The 19,133-nt window shown below is 42.2% G+C and overlaps 2 protein-coding genes across 6 annotated transcripts in view; both read right to left on the reverse strand.

Annotated features, from left to right (window-relative positions):
- Positions 1-1,000: 1,000 nt before the first annotated feature.
- On the reverse strand, positions 1,001-8,041 carry LOC112577234 (CKLF-like MARVEL transmembrane domain-containing protein 4). 3 transcript variants are annotated; one of them, XM_025260264.1, is made up of 5 exons: positions 7,904-8,041; positions 4,736-4,904; positions 4,315-4,509; positions 2,876-2,974; positions 1,001-2,507 (listed from the first exon to the last, which is right to left on the reverse strand). In XM_025260264.1, exons 2-5 carry the CDS (start codon positions 4,868-4,870, stop codon positions 2,358-2,360), a joined length of 579 nt encoding a protein of 192 aa, XP_025116049.1. In that variant the 5' UTR covers positions 4,871-4,904; positions 7,904-8,041; the 3' UTR covers positions 1,001-2,357. The 3 variants fall into 3 exon arrangements, with proteins under 3 accessions (XP_025116049.1, XP_025116051.1, XP_025116050.1); XM_025260266.1 differs by lacking the exon at positions 7,904-8,041 and adding an exon at positions 7,649-7,866; XM_025260265.1 differs by lacking the exon at positions 7,904-8,041 and adding an exon at positions 7,488-7,615.
- Positions 8,042-10,760: 2,719 nt separating this feature from the next.
- Positions 10,761-19,133, reverse strand: part of LOC112576967 — a 28,734-nt gene continuing 20,361 nt past the window's right edge. For all 3 annotated transcript variants that reach the window (XM_025259870.1, XM_025259869.1, XM_025259868.1), the window contains 2 exons: positions 13,243-13,953; positions 10,761-13,033 (listed from right to left, as the gene is read on the reverse strand). In XM_025259870.1, coding sequence (XP_025115655.1) covers positions 12,887-13,033; positions 13,243-13,953 — 858 coding nt within the window. In that variant the 3' untranslated portion in view covers positions 10,761-12,886. The remainder of the gene's footprint in view (positions 13,034-13,242; positions 13,954-19,133) is intronic.

A 19,133-nucleotide genomic window follows, 5' to 3' on the forward strand; every position in this document is an offset into this window, starting at 1 on the left:
CACTTTTCCCGCATGCATCAGGTCCCACACCACTGTCAGTCCTGTTATTTATTCTCCCTCCCCTCGAACATTCTAGCACAGACATTCTATTTCGTCGCAATAAAGACATTTTTGAACATCGCTACATTGTTGAACATCATTTCCTCCCTCGCACAAAGACATTCTACCTTTTACATTGCTGCCGTGCTGAACATTCTGGAATATAGATGCAAATCTACAACCCAAAGACATTATACTTTGTACACTACTAGAGTGCTACAGTCGTGAAAGTAGCCAACCTGTAGCCAAGCTACAGCTACTTTCTAAAATGTAGCTACGGCTAAAAGCTACTTTTTTTAAATTTGTAGCCGGCTAAGCTACAAGCTACAAAATTTGTAGCCGGCTACAGTAGCTGTAGCTAGGCTACAGCTACTCCCCATCCCTGCCGTAACCAAGCCTTCACTCCCTCACCTACATTTGTTTCTTCTCTCTCTCTGTTTCCTCGAGTAAACGACTAAGACATTACACTACAGCGAATAGCAGCAGCGGCTACCAAAAGTATCTGTTCTCCACTAGCTGTTGTCTGCTATATATTGCAAAATACTCTATGCTCCTCTTAACGGATGGCCTCACCTAACAACCATACTCCAGTGGCCTCTACGTGAGAGGAGAACGGTGTTGCAAATCTTGAAAACATGGACACTTAGCGTGTGCATCACACATTCCACATTTTTGTAAATCAACATGCGAAAGAAAACCGCTTAAGGACCGACTTCATACCGTTTAACAAGAGAGAGAGAGAGAATAAATTCCTACTGTGCTTTTTCTTTTTAGTTTCTTCCAGGCATATGCACTGGCTTCGATTTATTGTCAAATGTTCAGTGCACGCATATTTCTCTGTGTGTGTGTGTGTGTTTGCGCGCACACTCACCAATGAGTGAGAGAGATGGCGTTTCAGGGGAGTAAAAATACTAAGAAATTCCAAAACATATTAGTCAGAACAATGACGAAAACCCGCATAAATTTTAGTCACTCCTTTATTTATTCGATCAAACTTGCAACATGTCAGAAAAAACAAACAAACAAACAAAACAACAACAGTGTTGAATTTATGCATAACTTGATCGAGTTATAAAGTTTCAAAATATCACACACTGGCAAAGAATCTGGAAGACGATGAAAAGAATAAATACAACAGTTTGTAACCTTGATATCGCCATTGTGCGTCACTTGCACGTTACCGATGGACAACGGAACAACCTACCCTCAGTTGTGTGTCTGGGTGTGTCATCCCGGCAAGAGTGGCTTTAATATGGAAATAATGATGCACAGATTATAGTCGCCAGCGTTCTGTCGATCTCGTTTTTATATGGAAAAATGTGCCATTTTCTTTTTCACTGGTTCAGAATGATGGCACTTTCAATAAAATGTTAGGATGAAATTGATTGTAATATTACTGTTGAAAACAGCCACAATAATGAGAAAATATAAAGAATTATTTTTGTACATGGAGTGATCAAAGAGATACGCTAGCCGTAATGTAGTTGTCAGGGTTTGCTGTAATAATCCATTAATAAAGCAGTCAGAAGAAAGAGTCTGACTTAAGGAGAACCTCTGTGATCATATTAATGATAGGTGGTTAAAAAATATCCTGATGGTGGACTTTGACAGTGACACTGTAACAGACTGCTGGCAGAGCAAGGCACCTCTGTAAAAGAAGAACATTGTGTGACCGTGTTCGATGTGTAACAAGATATGTTCAGCGACTGATGTGAAATACAGGTCCAAGTGAACCATAGGTCCAAGTGAACCTTGAAGGTGGTGATCATGATGATTGACAAAAGGTGTGGTTAATCACGTCACGCTTGAGTTCATCACGACATAGTGCAGAGAGGTCAACTTGCATGGGACATGCTAATCTCCGTAGCACACAAGGAGTGTGAGTGTATTCAAATGCAATCATTCATACACGCGCTCACACACACACACAGAGCGACAAATCGTCAAGGGACTGATGTTACATCGTCTTACAGGCTTCCATCTTTCGTTGGGCACTGTCTTCAGTTGATACTTTTCATATTTCGTTCATCGCTGTATTGTTGATATATTTCCATGTTGTGTTGCTGAGCATTGGGTTGCTGTGCTTCCAGGTTGCATTACGTTGCAATTTTGCCATTTCTGCATTCGGTGCTGCATTAAGTTGATGAGTTTCCATGTTGTATTTGTCATTGCAAAAAGTTGCTGCGTTTCCTGTTGGGTTAAGTGCTGTACTCGGCTGGTATGTTTCCAAGTTGCAGTGTTGGTGTTGGCTAGTAGTTTTTTCATATTGCAGGGTTAGTGTTGGCTAGAAGTTTTTCCACATTGAATGCTGTGTTTGGTTAGTAGCTTTCCATGTTGCGCTCGGCGCTGTACTCGGGGGAGGGTTTTGGGGAGGACTCGGACGTCGCTTGAGTCCGCGACCGTCTCCATTGCAAGAAGGTGAAGACAGCGTGCGCCACGAACGCCGCCACCGTGAAGAATCCGAAAACCTGGAAAATACGACAGCCATGCACCTCGAGTGATGATACACACCTGTCTAAGCACTTACAGGGTAAAGTTTTAAGTGGCTTTTAAAATGTTTTCGAGTGCAGTGCATGTACTGTTGATTTGTGTTCACTTTTTATTCCCAAACTCCTCACTTTTCCAAAACACACCTCATGCATACTCCCAGATGGAAAAAAAAGGGAAAAAGAAGATTAGAGTGAGTGTAAGCGAGTGTGAGTGAGTGGGTGGGTGAATGAGATGCTGGGGCAGTAGAGAAAAAGACTTAATGCCCACAGAGCCAAGAAATGTCGGATTTCCAATCGCCACTGGAAGTTGTCCGTTACTTGGCGAAGAAAGCAAGTCTCAGACTCACCGCTCCGGCTTCGTTGGAACCTTTTCCACAGGTTTGAGCAGCCAGGACGATGTCGGCGATAACATACATGATGATGTAGACGACGCAGTAGATCAAGTCCTGCAACAGATCAGCCGCACAGGGCACGTGACTGCAGTGACAGTTAAAGACTTTTTCTCTGCAAGGACTTAGGAGGTAGTACTCCAAGCGTTTTGTGCGTCCCTATCCCCCCCTCAAGTTAGTTGAAATATTATTGTTTATTTAATGGAACATAAATAATATTGTTTATTTAATGGAACATAAATCGAAGGGTATTTATAAAGTACTAAGCCAACGAATGCTATTAATGTAAAAAAATGCTGCGATCCAAATTAGAAAGGTATTGTGAAAATATAAAAATTGAGTATAATCATTAAATAATGTCAATAGGTTTTAAGAACCTTACTGAATGGTGAAACATCACGCTGCAAAAACTCCATATTATTTATTAGTGCCTCGAACAAGAAATCGCCAAATGAAAGACGAATCTCGACACATTAGATAAAGATGAGTTTCTTCACCTGTTCACAGCTACCTCTGTGCACAAAATGGAGTGCAACCTCACATAATGAAAACAGACGAGTACAGTGTCTTGGTGGCAGGTATTTAGTGGGTAGGATGGGTAGGTAAAGTCGTCCTGTATGGTTACAACAGACGATCGACAGTTGCTCCTGGTTAGTCGATTTTTTTATTAACTGCGGTATCGGGTACGATGCCTCGGAAACAGAGGGAAGGGGAGCTAAGCAGATTAAACAAAGGGGAGTCGGACGCAGAGTTATGTACCGTTAAAAGAAATTGCCTTTCGTGATCCGCAATGAGGGATCTTTTTGTTTGTATCAAGATGAGATCCGGGGCTTCTAAAATCACGTCCGACCAGCTTAGATGTGAAATTTTCTTCATGGGGTGGTTTGTGGGTGTGGGAGGGAACTAATGCAAAACAGTCAGCCTTGTAAACAGGTGCCACACGCAGAGAAAGAACAGCGTTCCCGAGACGAGATTCGAACCCAGGACAGCCAATCCCCACTGTATTTGTGACAGACGTTAACCGTTGCAGTACCGGATAGTCTACATAAAGTCGACTGGATCTTCATAATTTGGCATAACACGGTATTCACGAGCTGGAGCGAGGTTTAGCAGATTTTGTTGATTACTGACAGCCAACTTAAAAATTATATAAGAAATAAACAGCTGTGTTTCAGGCTCAGATATTTACAAAATATATTTATAGTCTGTACCTATCAGAATCTGTATGAAACTCGGATCAACAAAATAGGTTAACAAAACGGTCTTTCGTATACAAGGAAATATAAATCTAGTAAAATATTGTAAAGTGTGGGCTTAATTTCCTGTTCACACTCAAATCCCTCGTTAAATTGCAGAATACAGAAAAACACTACAGTTAAAAATGTTGCCATTATTACCACAAAGACCCATGGTATTAATTTGAAGCAAATCCGTCTGTGGAGAGTCAGGACGAAGAAAAACCAGAGACTTATGATTGTGAGGAAGGCAGATATGGACACGAACTCGAAGTAGTTGTAGGTCGACGAGAACTCTTTATCGCACACGTCAGAGCGCCCCGAAGCACAGCAAACAAATGCGATCAGGGAAAGAATCTGAAAACAAAACAGAACTGAAAACAATAAGCATAGGTCAGCAATTTTGTTCCTGCTTGTAATTCTTCCTGGCTATTTTTGCAAGTACAGTTTGTTTCGTATGTATGGCGATGTAAGGTTTTAAACATGACCGAAAGAATACTCTCTGTGTGTGTGAGAGAGAGAGATTGTGTGCGTTTGTATGTGTGGGGTGTGGGTGTGTAAACCCTTTTATATAAGAACTTACCGCGATGACAACTTTGAGGACGCCTATGATAGATTTGACATATGTCCTGTCGACAGGGATCTTCCACAGGTACAGGATGTCCACATCTTGATTGCCGTCTGCAGACTGCGTTGTTCCCTGTGCACTTTCGTCCATCTTTCCCTATGTTGTTACTATAACCTTACGTAACCTGCGGACACGGAACACATTGCATTGACAATAAATACATAAATGGCCATGGAAGGCAGCGATGAAGTGGAAATTTAAACATGATTTCAAAAGTAAAAGGTTCGTACTCTTTTCGTAATTATCATTAAGCGGATGACCTCTGTTGTGCGTACAGCAGAACGTGCGCCCGTAAGGTTAGCAACAGGCTTTTATGAACCAGACGTTATGCGCCCACGGGCACATGCGTCGCGGTAAGTAGGACATAGTGAGCTATTGCCTTAACATGAATTCTAGCCCCCAAAAATAAATAAATAAATAAAAATCGTATGTACTCGTCGTGGCGGCTTGAAAGGACTGTATGGCCATGAACATAGGAGAAATAGCATGGCTGTCAAAAATAGTTGTTTTGTAAACAAGCATGGGAGATACCGACAGAAGATTTTTCGGGGCTGTCCGGCGCTTTGCATGGCTCGGACCGACAGCGTCTTCAAAACAAAAACTTAAAAACACCACAATAAAAAACCAAAATACCACAATAAAAAACCAAAAAAAAAAACAACAAAAAAACCAAAACAAAATCAAACAACAAGATCAGCAAAAACTGAGACGAATCGAAAAATCTAGGGGGTAAGGAGCACATCTCGGGACTGGTGCCTGTGATTAGGAAGGCCGTCGTCGGGAACCGAAATCTGACAGCTGTCATCGTTTCCTTATTTTATTGCCCTACTTAAGCAATCAGTGACGAGGTGTCAAACCTCAAAGTCCCATTGTGTTCTCAATATACACACAATTAAGTCCCAATTCTGTTGGCAATATACAGGCAAATAAGTCCCATCGTGCTGGTAAGATACAGGCGAATAAGTTTGGTTTTTGCAGGCTAAACAAAGTTCTAATGTTCAGAGTATTCGTCCCAAAGCCAGTGCGACCTTCATACAACCCTGCCAGACTTGGATATACATATCTGCCCGGTTATGGCCAGTCAAATGGGGATCTTTGAGATTCAGCCTGCAGAAACGGTTGGAAAGCACGACAAACAGTCCCAACGGTAAAACAAACTTATTTCGACAGTTAATCATCTCACGTGTAAACATTTTTATCAATGAATTGTTATACCAAGTTTCTTTAGACCGATTTCCCCTTTTAACAAGGAAAAGGAAAAATCTACTGGTCACAAAAGGTTAATGAAGATAACGTGTTCATGCCAGCAGACCTGTCGCACCCTTGACTAAGATCACGTGACCAGAAACCTAGACAAACGTATTTTTCACCTGGCCTTTTACACGGCAACAACTCATTTATCCACATTTGTCGAGATTGCTAACAGCCTTATTGAGAACGGCTTATTTAATTAATGTTCGTTCGATTAAGCACGCGAACATTTCAATTGCACACCCCGTGTACGTCACAGCTCGTGGGCGAAGTCTGTCCTTATCGCCGACCTGCAATTTTTTTACGAATTCGGGCTTTTATTGGACACAGGGGGACAGCTGCTACAAGTCTTATGGTAAGTATATCATACATCGGTTGTAGCGACTACAGATCAGTTACTAAGCTGATCTTAATACCTTGTGGCTGAGTGTTAGCTCTCGAGTTTCCACGTTTACCTCTGGGTTTGTACTTGACAGCCGTCATTGTTAGAAGTCTTGGATTAAACATGTCGTCTACCCTAAAGCTTATTATTTTTTGAGTGAGTTAATACAATTCATATCTCTATACATCATTATATATATATACAAGTCGGCGAAACCACATAAAGAGCAAAACTTACATTTACCTGCAAGTGACGGCTAAGCCAAAGAGACAAAAGAGGTGAACCAACATTCACTGATACTATTTGTGTGTGTGTGTTAGTGTTATTCTTATATACGAACAGGCGTCACAAAATTTGCAAACTTTCTACCTTGCAAATTTTCAGTGGACTTGCTTAAAAATTTACTAGTGTACTGACCTTATCTTACTAAAACATTTAGCGAGAGATTTTACGGACTGTCTTATACTTTTGCTGGAAACCCAAGTTTCTTAACTCATTCGACGATAACTGATAACTATAGCGGGTTATCATAATGTTGTTGTAGAGACTATTGACCTTAAGACGTGGGTGTGTGTGCAGAGTGCATGCAGGCGTACGTGCGTATCCTTGCCCCGCCTCCCTTATTCCAAGGTAATAATAATAAAGGGGAATTTTATAGCGCCTTTCCAAAGATTTGCTCAGAGCGCTTTACATAAATCATACAAAGACTAACTCGTCAACAACCATGCACCCACATTCGTATATAACAGACATCCTCACCTACAACACACACTCATACACAAAGTAAATTACAGACACGTTATGCTCGTTCAGGGTCACGACAGGGTCACAGTGAGGTCGTCGTCCTGAAAAGGTGTGTTTCAAGCTTAGACGTAAAGGTGATAAAAGAATCAGTGTAGAAGGTTGTTAATCCGTGACCAGAAATGAGAGCTGACGGCGATTACTGTTGTTGTTGTCAGCGAGCAGCGTTAACACTTAACTTCCGGAGCGAAACTCAGACATTAAATATAAAGAAAATTAAAAGCTGTTGACAAACGTTCGGTAACAGAACAGCAGTACTTATGTCTGGTCTACCTTGGCATAAATCTGTCAGTGCACTCGTCCCGAGTTGTTATCAGAAGTCAGGTGCGTAGCTGTACAACGCTGCAAAGTTTTCGTGCACGCTCAAGACACACGGGTAGCCAGTCGTACCCGGATCTTCTCAAAAAGAATAAGAGGGTGTGCTGTTGACGTACCGGTCGTCTGTTAGCTGTCCCCCGAGCCGTGGCCAAGCACTCACACGCCGGGTGATACTACCGCGAGAATCGTGTCGATCAAGTGTGTCGAGCTGGCTCACAGTGAGCAGGGATGTGTTCACTCACCACTCGTACGTGTCAAACAAGAAAACAACTTAAAACATTATTTCCTGAATGCGCTGTAAGCTGAGCTGGAATGATTCCTTGCTCTCTCCTCGCAGGCATGGTCACAGCAATAAGCAGAGAAACACTTACCTTTGATACACAGGCTCTCCCTCTATCTCGACCCGCCTCCTCTCTCCTCAGCTCTTGCCGGCTGCGTCACGTGACAAGGCGACAGTTTGATTGGCGCTCGAGTTGTGAGGCGAATCCCTGACGTCACGATACTATTTCGGTCGACAGCGGTCACACGGGAGTGGCCTTACGGGCCAAAGGTTAGGTGCACCCCATGTGGCTAATGAGTCATTGAGTGGCTCTGTTGTCCAGCTGCTATGTGGTGTCATTATCTCCCACGTGTCATAAGACACTTCGTCAACACAAAGGCCAGCGATCGAGTTTCGTCGTCGAATCTGACCATATTTGGCAAATGTTTACGATCAGGCTGTAAATATATATGACTATCATATACAAATTAAAAAATACGCGAGGGTTGTACAAGGAATCACATGACTGTTATATCTAAAACTGACCAAATTAGACACTTGTACATAGCAGGATAAGAAGGCCCGTTGAGACATAACTCCATTTGTTGATGTTGTTGTCTTTTCTCAGGTTGTGCGCAGGCAAACTGGAGTTGTGTACCCTTCGCCGCTGTGATGAAAGATTTCATTGTCGCTTGTTGGACGTATACACTTCTACTTCTGCACTTATTTGTCCAGCCATCTGACAGACATTACACCATCCCCACCTCTTCCCTTTCTTCTGATGTTTCTGTATACTGCTGTCTCATCTTGCGTTTCACGCAGACTCTCATGTTGCAAATAATTAAATTGTTTAATCGAATCTCTAATAATTATACGTATTTATCAAAATCGAATGTAAGAGCAATCATGTAACTGAAGGCGTGGAAATGATGAGATTTTGAAAAGCTGTTGAATGTTTTCTGTATGGTGTGCCAGCCTATGTACTAGTGGTGGTAAAGGAGTGTTGGATGGGGCCCGTAAGGACCCATGATTTCTTGCAGGAGTCGCACCACAAGGCTTTCCTATTCTCCTGAGACAGACATCGAAAGAAAGAGTTTACCAGAGTCTGGGCAAGCCAGTTTCGAACCTGAGACATTTTCCCGCTGTCGAATGAACTAACACACGACTGCTGCAAGCGTGTATATATAACAACCTTTAATAATAACCCATGCTTACGACCAAATGACTCGTCGAGGAACCCTTTCAGGAAATTTCTTGCTGGCAAGGAGCCAACCAAGATCGACACACTTTAACAGATCGGAAACTACGTTGGGAAGAAGAAACGAAACCGCGGAAGTTGTCGATGTAGGTCGTAGGTCGGCAGGAAATGACATCAAACAAAGCAGAACGGCATAAGCTCGCACTGTCGAGTCCTCAGCATTATATTTCGAGGAAAAGCGTATTAGCACTCATTAATCAACAAAGCGTCTGCGAAGTTCAGTCATTGTCATCATGGATGTGTGTTCATGGACTGCTGGTGGTTTGTCGACACTTCCGTCGGAGTACCTCCGTCGACACCAGAGCTCGCATCATCTGCTTTATTGTCATCATGATGGTAGGGAAAGAAGAAGAACGCGGCAAGTAGCTCAGACATGTACATGCTGTCATATTCCGAGTAGAAACGAAATCCTAAGTAAAAACCAAAAATCTCTGCTGAAACACCCTTCCGACTGAGTCTTGACCAATTTGTCAGAACTTGATTTTTTTTACCCTTCTAAGTCGGCCACAAGGCTGTCAACTGCAAGCTATCATGCAGGAATTCTTTGCTAGTCCCAGACCATAACATCACTGTCGCGTGTCAGCGATTGTGCTGTCATCCTTGCATGCCTCCCATACTGAGCTGGCCCATCGTTAGGTGTTGTCTTCGCGCTTTTGTCCCCTCTTTATCTTACGTCTTGCGCGCGCGCACAGCTTCCTTGATGCGTCATTTTATTTTTTTTCTTCTTTGACGTCATGGGTAGTCGTCATCAAGTAACAGACGGTGCTGGACCGTGGCCATGACAGTCAGAGTTTTCCATTTTGTGTCGACCGATCTGCCACAAGCCGTTTTGGGTGAGTGGAGATTCATTCTGTCGGGTTCCACACCATTCTAGTCTGTAAGGGCCTTTGGGTGGCGGTGGAAGTGCAAGTGAGAGAATCTTTTATGTTCAAAGCCATAGTCCGACGTTTAATTGCAAGACTTGTACTTTGTTAGGTTAACGTTCGTGATTGCCGGGTCGCGACGCTTGTAGCACGTACTCATTTCCCGTTGTATGGATTTGTGTAAGATCAACATTAGATTTTTGACGAATCTTAGGATTAGTCCGATGGTCAGATATATGTGTCGGTGTGAAAATATTGTTTTAGAAATGAGCAGTTTCAGGACACGCCTGTTGATTGTAAGAATTGTTTTATCTACAGGCTTATTTTTTGTTCTTCTTCACTCTTCCACCTGTTGTTATTTTTCGCTCTTCCTTCGTGTCACCGTGTCTTCACATCCTTTGTTCGCGTTGCTGTCCGTCATCGTGTCGAGCGTCCACCCTGCACCATCATCATCATCTCGTCGGCGAGTGAACTCGCGACTCTGCTGCACCAGTGTGCGGAAAGGCTTTCGACTGAACACCTAGAGCAGGAATCTTCGAGCAGAAGCTTACGTGGCCAGTGGCCGGCCAACATCATCGCATCTGGACGAGAAGACAGAGGGGTGGGGGTACGTCTTTAGAGCGGCAAGCAAGGCTAGAGGGCGGGCTGCCGTCTGTGGACATCTTCAACGGACTTCTGAACTGTCACCCTGCAGTGCATGCGGGTGATGTATTGTATATACGGTGACTGAGATTAGCCTGTGCACAGGGCAGCTGATTTGTCTTATTTTAATTTATCTATTTTTTTGTTTGTTGGATTGTTCGCGCTGATCTATATTTGTTCATGTGAGAGTGTGGAATGTTTGATTTTTGATTCCTATCAGTATTATTTTTGTGGCTATTAAATTAGTTTTGTTTGTTACGTGAATTTTGTCTTTGTCATTTCTGTGTATGGTCTGCGCTCAGTTGAAGTTCGACTGGATTCGTCGCGGCCACACCCAAATATTAATTCAGAAGGAAGAAGGAAAGATAACAAAAAAACAACAACAAAAAAACAAAAAAAAACAACAAACAAACAAAAAAAAAAAAAAAAAAAAAGAAAAAAAAAAAGAAAGAAAGAAAAGAAAAACGTGGTTAAAACGGAAGAAGGGATAATTTTTTTTAAGCCACTCGGCTGCTTTTACCGAGACATGTTATAAACTGTAACAAAAGTAAATTAAAAAAAAAATGGCTGGAAAAATACTGATGCTGAAAAATATCGTCTGCTACACTTAATTTTCACGAGTGTATATATACATCGCATGCGTTGTCAGAAAGTGATCACAGATTTGATAATTTCAGTCGGTTGATCCCTTTCCTGGTAGATGTGGATTCATTTTGCAGTTTGCGTTAGGTTCATGATCGGTACAAAGCATTGTTGATTACATTTGCTTTGGTAATTGAGCGAACAAATATCAGATCGAGTGCACAGGCAACCTGTTGTTACCAGACACACGCATGTTGATGGCGGGATATAAGCGGTGGGTGCAAAGGATCAGAAGAAAGACTTTCTTAGAAAAGATTGAGGACTGCATAAGTCTGGCTACTACTTGTGCTGTGATCATTTCCCAATTCATGAATGTTTACCACTACTACTAATAAGCTGACAGTGTGCTGTGTCGTAAATTTTCGAAGGTTCCTAACCCATCACCGCCTGTCACATCAAAAAAGGCATCTCCCTAGAAAGAGATCTGTCTTTTTAGGGCAGAATTCATCAGTTTACTGCTTCAACTAAACTGAAAACAGTAAACTGAACAACCTTGTTTGAACATCTTTGAACACACAACCCTAATAGTTTCCATAACCTCACTATCACCACCACCATCGCCATCTCATTATTATCACCACCACAACCCCTTCATCAATAAAAGCAGAACTAGCAGCATCAGAAACAAGTTCTGTGCGCGATCAGTAACCAGTGAAAAAAGACCCTGGAACTGCAACAACACAAAACAAACGCACACAGGAGACAATTATTTTCCAGTTTTTTTATTACACTGCACGTGCATATAAATATATAAACACATAGTGTAACACTCATACATAACTACCTCGGATATCGTGGTTAGAATATGGAAAAAATAAGCTATAAATACTACATAAAGTTGATTGTTATTGTTATTGTTACATATACAGCTCCTCCAATAAAGATCCAACATAAAATTCTCATACTAATACGATCTCTACAAAAAGTTAAAAGAATTAGTAGCCATTTCTAGAGGAAAGCAAAAAACAAACAAAAAAAATGTAAAATTTTCACAAGAAAAACAAGAATTATGGGAGTCTTTCCTGTTATGCAAGTTCTTCACAGAGAAAAGTTAAATATATTTACTTCGAGCCCTTATTTCATTCGACCTTATGTCGCATAATAATGTCTCTTAATGTCACCGGTAGGTTCGTATAGTGAGTACTCCCGTAACCCTTTGCTATAACTGCTGAACTTAGATTTTAATGTTAAAAATCTTTATAATAACTACAAATATCTTTGCCAAAATCAAAGACTTTCAGAGTTGTTAGCATAAAATTAAATCCATGGTCTAAAATGATTTTTTAAAAATCAAGCTCAATCTTAACGAATCTCTTCCATCAAGATAAGCCATCAAGTTGTATAATAAAAATATATTATCAGGTATTTGTCTTTATAGTAAATCTTCTGTGTTTTAAAATAACAAAACATTATTTATTGGAGCTGTTAAACACGCGCCAGTTTTGTAAAATTGTTTTTAAAAAAGAAACCTTTAGTTTTTGTTGAAAAGTAAATTTGTGTAGATACTTTTAGAAAAAAAGTAATAAGTACTTTTTAAAGGCTTTTTTGAGGGACTAAACGATAAAATACCTAATGTCTTTCAAAATTTTTTAAATGTACTCTACAAATTCAATAATAAAAATAGCAATAAAAGTTTGTTAATATATATAGTTCTTTGCACATTTTGGAACGTAGACATGAATTCAAGTCTTTAAGATAAAGCAGAACCTTTTACTGGAACTAAAGAGTTGAATCCAAGATCAAACCAGTCAGACTGAATTGGTTGAAGTTCTATTGTTGGCTTTACAATTTCTCTGCCTTCGTCGGTGTAAATAGAATATAGGACATGCTGCTCCACCTGAGGAGAGAAAGAGAAACAACATAATATAAAAGGTGTTAATCGTCTGGAAACACTACTATTTTACCTCATGTAATCCTCACCTCTGCCTGCTTGCCTATGTGTGTGTGTGAAACCGTGTGCATGCCATTAACTCAACCTTAGGAGGGTCGCATTGTGCTAGTACTCATAATATCCAGGGTAATTTGTATCCCGTTAAAGACCATCACCTGGCTTTGATTTAGTCGCAAGAACAGCTCCACGGCTCTTTGATACTGCAGCACGAAATTCACCATGACCTGTCGTTTAGCCAAGAAGAAGCCGCCTGCTACCCAGTTGATATTCTTCCAGAAAATATCTCTCCAAGCCATCGTGAAGTTCGGCGCCCCCACCTGTGTACACATAACCCGCTTGGGATCCAGGTTGGCCAAAGGTTGCATTGTGACAGCTGTGGTGCTCTCGTGTATTGGACACATGTCTCGAAAGTAGCCTACATCCACCCACACCACATGCCTGCTGTAGAAGTAGCTGTTCAAGATGGCGTCTTTGATGAACTCGAACTTGGCGTGCGTGACGCACGTGTAATCCGGGTAGACGGTGTTGGGGTAGTGTACAGGGTAGCCATCACCGTAAATGGCTGCGATGGCGTCCCTCAGCTGGAAGGCCCACAGGCTGGTGCGGTTGACGAAGATAATCTTAGTGATATCCGGCAGTTTCTGTCGCACGTGCTGCATGTGGTCGGCGAAGGACGGGGAGTCTGTGTAGAATACAAGCGGCGAGTAGATGGCGGAGTAGGCCCATGACCATTTCTGGTAGATCCTGTGGTCGCGCGTATTGTTCGGGGAATCTTTGCCGAACTCACCGATGTCAATGTAGGCGCTGACCATCGTCACATTGTATTCCATGGGTTTGTTAGGCTGCACACTGCTGCTTTGATGTGTCTGTAATTAGGAAACTTTTTAAAGATTGTTTTTCAAATGTAAGAGAAAGCAAAACAAATATCTTCATTGCTTTACATTATCTTACTTTGTAGTGTTCTTATAACAGGGAAAATACTGTTGACTGTGCACAATAGCCACAGGGTTGACAGTAATGCGCGATGAGAGAGACAATGTACGCAGGCTCTCGTCTGAAGGTAAATGTAAATGCCACGCCATCAGTTTGCTTTTCCACTATAAAGCTCTAAGTCCACTATAAAGTTCTTAAACGGCCTTGTAAACAATATTCCCTTATTTCCTGTAAACAATAAATATTCCGTGATGATGAGCTCTCTCTTCTGTGAGTAACCGAGAGAAACTGAAATGAATAATAACAGTAATGAGCATAAGAGCCCTCGGGCTTGTAAGCACTCCACCCTAGTGGGGGCGATTGTTACTTCCCCATTTAAGTTGCCACAAGACAGTTGGTCTCGGAAGACAGTCAGCAGTCCACCTATACACGTTAGTGTTATTGATAAACATGACACTATCCTATCGAAATAGTACACATGTATGTTCGACGAACTATCATATAGAATTTAATAGGAATTTTGTATGAAACACAGATATACACGGAAACATGCACAAAACACGATCATTACAAGGCATTCGCCAAATTACACGGAAGTCTGCCTAAATCACGGCGTCCGTGTTTGCCGTGTTATCCTGAATTTTCACTAGCCCTACATATGATGACTGTCAGCCACGGACCATCTGACTCACGTGTGCGGCCCACACTTTGAGAACCACTGCACTAGAGTCATAGTCTCGTATTGTCTCGTGTGTGAATGGTGTCTCGTGTCTGACGTCTTGTGAGCGTCATTTGTTCGTCGTCATTTGAAAAAGACGTCACCAGAGAACACTTTGAAGTACAAAGTTCACTTTATGTTCCAGTTGAAATGTCTTTCAGAGCTGTCCAATGATAAAACTTAAATGTTGTACGACCATCTTCTTTGTGAAGCACATGATAATAACAAAGTATATATATATATACTTTAACAGAGGGCTCAAAGGGCCTGAGAAGAGAAATGATAGTACACAAAGTAAGACACAAAATGCACAAAGCACACATATGGACTCAGTCCAAATTATGTCAGCAAACAAACTGATCAACAGACATAAACCTGCACACAAAGTATGTCCAAAAAGTGTGTTTCGATTGTATATAATGTTAGCGCGGTATCCTAGTTGAAGCCAGGCTTACCACACATTACAATCACAAGAAACACAAAGACGAAAATGGAAATGCCAAGTCGTTCTTATGTCGGATGACATTTAGAGATGAGACAGATCTACACACCGGAAAGTCGTTGGACTAGAGCAGATAGATAATAGTTAGAAACATAGATAAAATCGTGATGAAAGTGTCCAAATCATCACAAAACAGATATCGCAGTAAAGTGTTGAAGCACATGTCTATGTGGAACTGATATAACCGCGCAACAGTTGTTTGGAATGGACTAGTCAATCCATGATGTTCAGGGAAAGACCATTCAGAAAAAAATCCCACACAAACACTTTTCTCTGAATGCATTGCATAGAAATAAAGCACATTGGTAAATGATAGTTTGATAGAAAATGGTGACGAATTGTAAAGAAATATTTTACCTTAGATAAGAAATTTTCCCCATAGAGGATGGACAACCAGCAAAGAATGATGCACAGCACAAAGATGGCCTTGACTCGTTTGTGCGATACAATCCATGGCATGACTGAAGACACACGTTTGCTCCAGGAAATGTAAGTGCTGATGCAGGACTGCTCCACGGACTGCTCCACGGCTTGAATAAGCCAGACTTGTTTGCAGACGTGCAGCCTGTGTCAGCTAGCTTGTACGACAGCTGAGCGACGGAATACGCATGCGCACATCAGGCTGGAAGAAGCACGGTAGAATGATGATGATGATGATGATGTCGATTTGTAATGCGCAGGTATCCATTCCGAAGAATGCTCATTGCGCAGAAAAAAGAACAAATGAAGAACAAAAAAGTGAACAAATATATAAAACACCAGGAAAAGTAAAAAATGGACAGAAGTGTTTCTTGGTAGTTTAAGACTGGCTTGAAAGAAACAGATGGGTTTTCAGTTTCTTGCGGAACGTGGTTGGTGAGGTGATGGTGGAGAGTGACGATGGCAGAGCATTCCACAGCTTAGGTGCCGCATTTTTGAAAGCCCTGGCTCCAGTGCGCTTCTTGTTGGTGTCTTCCACTGCAGGGAGACAGAAGCGTGACTGGGAGCCTGAGCGCAGGCTACGTGACGGCTGGTACGGAGGAACTATTTCCTGCAAATAGTCAGGAGCAGTTTTAGACATGCAGGACTGGGCAATGGAAAGTACTTTGTGGTCAATACGCTTGTTCATTGGGAGCCAATGAAGGCTCTGTAGGATCGGGGTGATGTGCTCAGTGGACGACTTTGCACGGGTGACAATCCTGGCAGCTGTGTTTTGAACTCTTTGGAGCCGATCCAACTGAGTAGCAGGTATACCCCACAATGCACTGTTACAATAGTCCAATTGTGATGTGATGGTAGCCACAGCAAGTGAATTTGCAGCAGCTTGAGTCAGCATGGGCCGTAGTCTACCTAAAGTCCTCAAAAAGTAGTAGGACTTAGCCACAACAGAACTGACATGGTTGCACATGGAGAGCTCTGCATCAATAAACAGCCCTAGGTCCCGTACACAGTCAGCAAAGGCTATGGAGGCATCACCGACCTGCACGGCACTAATGCCAATCTGCTCCCGTCTGGCCCTGGGGCCACACAGTAACGCTTCTGTCTTGTCGTCATTGAGTTTAAGACGATTCCTGGTCATCCACGCCTTCACCGCAACACAACAAGATTCAAGTCGTTGAAGCGCAACCCTAGCCACTGCCGGGTCGGGGGGGGGGGGGAAACTGCTCAGAATCTGTGTATCGTCCGCAAAGAACTGACGTCCCATCTGAAAGCGTTCAATGACCCGTCCAAGCTGTGAAACATATAGCGAAAATAATAATGGACCCAAAACGGAGCCCTGTGGTACGCCACACACCAGAGGAACTGCCTCAGAGCTTACAGAGCCGACAATCACTCTCTGAGATCTCTCGGCAAGATAGGAGGCAATCCACTTCAGTGCAGCGCCCTGGATACCAGCCTCTGACGACAGTCTCTGGAGCAGCATGCAGTGGTTGATGGTGTCAAACGCACTACTCAGGTCAAGTAATACTAACAGCACTAAGTTGCCAGTGTTGACACTACAAAGAATGTCATTTGTCACACGAAGAAGAGCAGTTTCTGTGCTGAAGCCAGGACGATACGCTGACTGAAATTTATCTAGGCAGCCATAATTAATAAAATGGGTCATAAGCTGCTCTGCAACCACCCTCTCCAGTAGCTTGGAAATATATGATAAATTTGACACTGGACGATAGTTTTTACAGTCGGAGGGATTCAGGTTCGTTTTTTTCAACAAGGGCTTCACAACAGCCTGTTTAAAACACCGTGGAACACATCCTGCTCTCAAACTGGCATTAATAATGTCCAAGATGACAGGAAATAAAATGTCCAGAAGTTGAAGAATAAATTTAGTTGGTACAGGATCCACGGCACATGAAGTTTTAGTTGATCTCGCTACAAGTTTCCTCAAGTAACTCTCATCAATACACGTAAAAGAAGTCAGCGGAACACCAGCAAATGGCACAGAATAATCTGCCTCACACTCTGGCAACTCACAAGCTGCACTCTCAAGTCCAGCACTAATTTCCTGTATCTTATTAACAAAGAAGGAAGACAGCTGATTAGCAGCTGACTTGACATCCACCTCAGGAAGAACCGGACTAGTTCCGTTCTTACCCAACAAGCTGTTCACAATGTCAAAAATCTTTCTGGGATTTCCACTCGCAGCCTCTAGTTGCTCTTGCACAAATAGCGACTTAGCCTTTTTTACAGCACAAACATATTTATTTCTGGCTAACTTATACAGCTGTCTGTCAATCTCAAGTTTGGTCCTCCTCCACTTTTTCTCTGCCAGCCGTCTCTGTTTCTTGGCTTCACTCACCCCCTCACAAAACCACGCACAATCTGGTCTATCTACAACAATTTTGCTGACTGCAGGCGCATGCTTATCAAGCAGCTCTAGTAAAGTCTGATTATATAACTCTGCTAACCCATCAACATCTGTGGGAGGATCTAATAACAACTTTAACTGAAGCAGGTCTTCTCTGAAAGCGTTCAGGTCAACCTTCTTCAAATTTCTACACAAAACAGATGTCTTTCTACGCCTTGGTCGAGAAAGATCAGTCACCAAGGACTGCACAAAATGGTCTGAAATCAAAAAATCCTCGACAACAGCTGACTTGACCAGTGACTCTGATGGCGCACAAGTGATAACCCAGTCAAGAATGTGTCCAAGTCTATGAGTTGGTTTATCAATCAGCTGACAAAGACCACGGCTATCTAAAGCCTCAATCAACCGCTTCACATCACTATCTTGAGGTCTATCAAAGTGAAAATTTACATCCCCCAAAATAAGAATTTTCTCCTTTGTGAGTAAACTGTCCAGCAGCATAGTAAATTCCTCATGAAACAGAGAATCGGAAAGCTGATTCTTTTTCGATGGAGGAGGTCTATACAAACAAATGATCTCTAATGTCTGCTTGGCTAATGTCAGTCTTGCTGTTATGTACTCAAAGGACCTGTACTGTGTTTGTCTCTTCAACACTGTAAATTTCAAATGTACTTTAAATAAAACTCCAACTCCACCCCCACTCCTACCACTCCTGGGATTTTGTGCAAATGTATAGCCCTGTGGCGTAAGGTCTTTGATTACTGATTCATCACCTATCTCTTTTAACCATGTCTCTGACAAGAAAAATACATCAAAGTCATTATCCAACACTAAATCATGAATGTCCACAGCCTTGTTGCAGAACAGATCTTTAACTGCCGTGTTATGATAGAAAAACACCTGGAGCATCAACGTGAACTATACCATAACTTCATCGATTTCAAAAAAGCTTTTGATCGTGTCTGGCACGATGGACTCTGGCAGGTCATGAGATCATTCAACATAGAGGAGGGACTGATCCAGATGGTAGCAGCACTCTACAAGAACGCCTCCAGCGCGGTACTACTCAACAACCAACTAGGCGAGTTCTTCGCGATGACGATCG

The sequence above is a fragment of the Pomacea canaliculata genome, linkage group LG12, assembly GCF_003073045.1.
Source record: "Pomacea canaliculata isolate SZHN2017 linkage group LG12, ASM307304v1, whole genome shotgun sequence".
In the NCBI taxonomy this organism is placed as follows: Eukaryota; Metazoa; Mollusca; class Gastropoda; order Architaenioglossa; family Ampullariidae; genus Pomacea; species Pomacea canaliculata.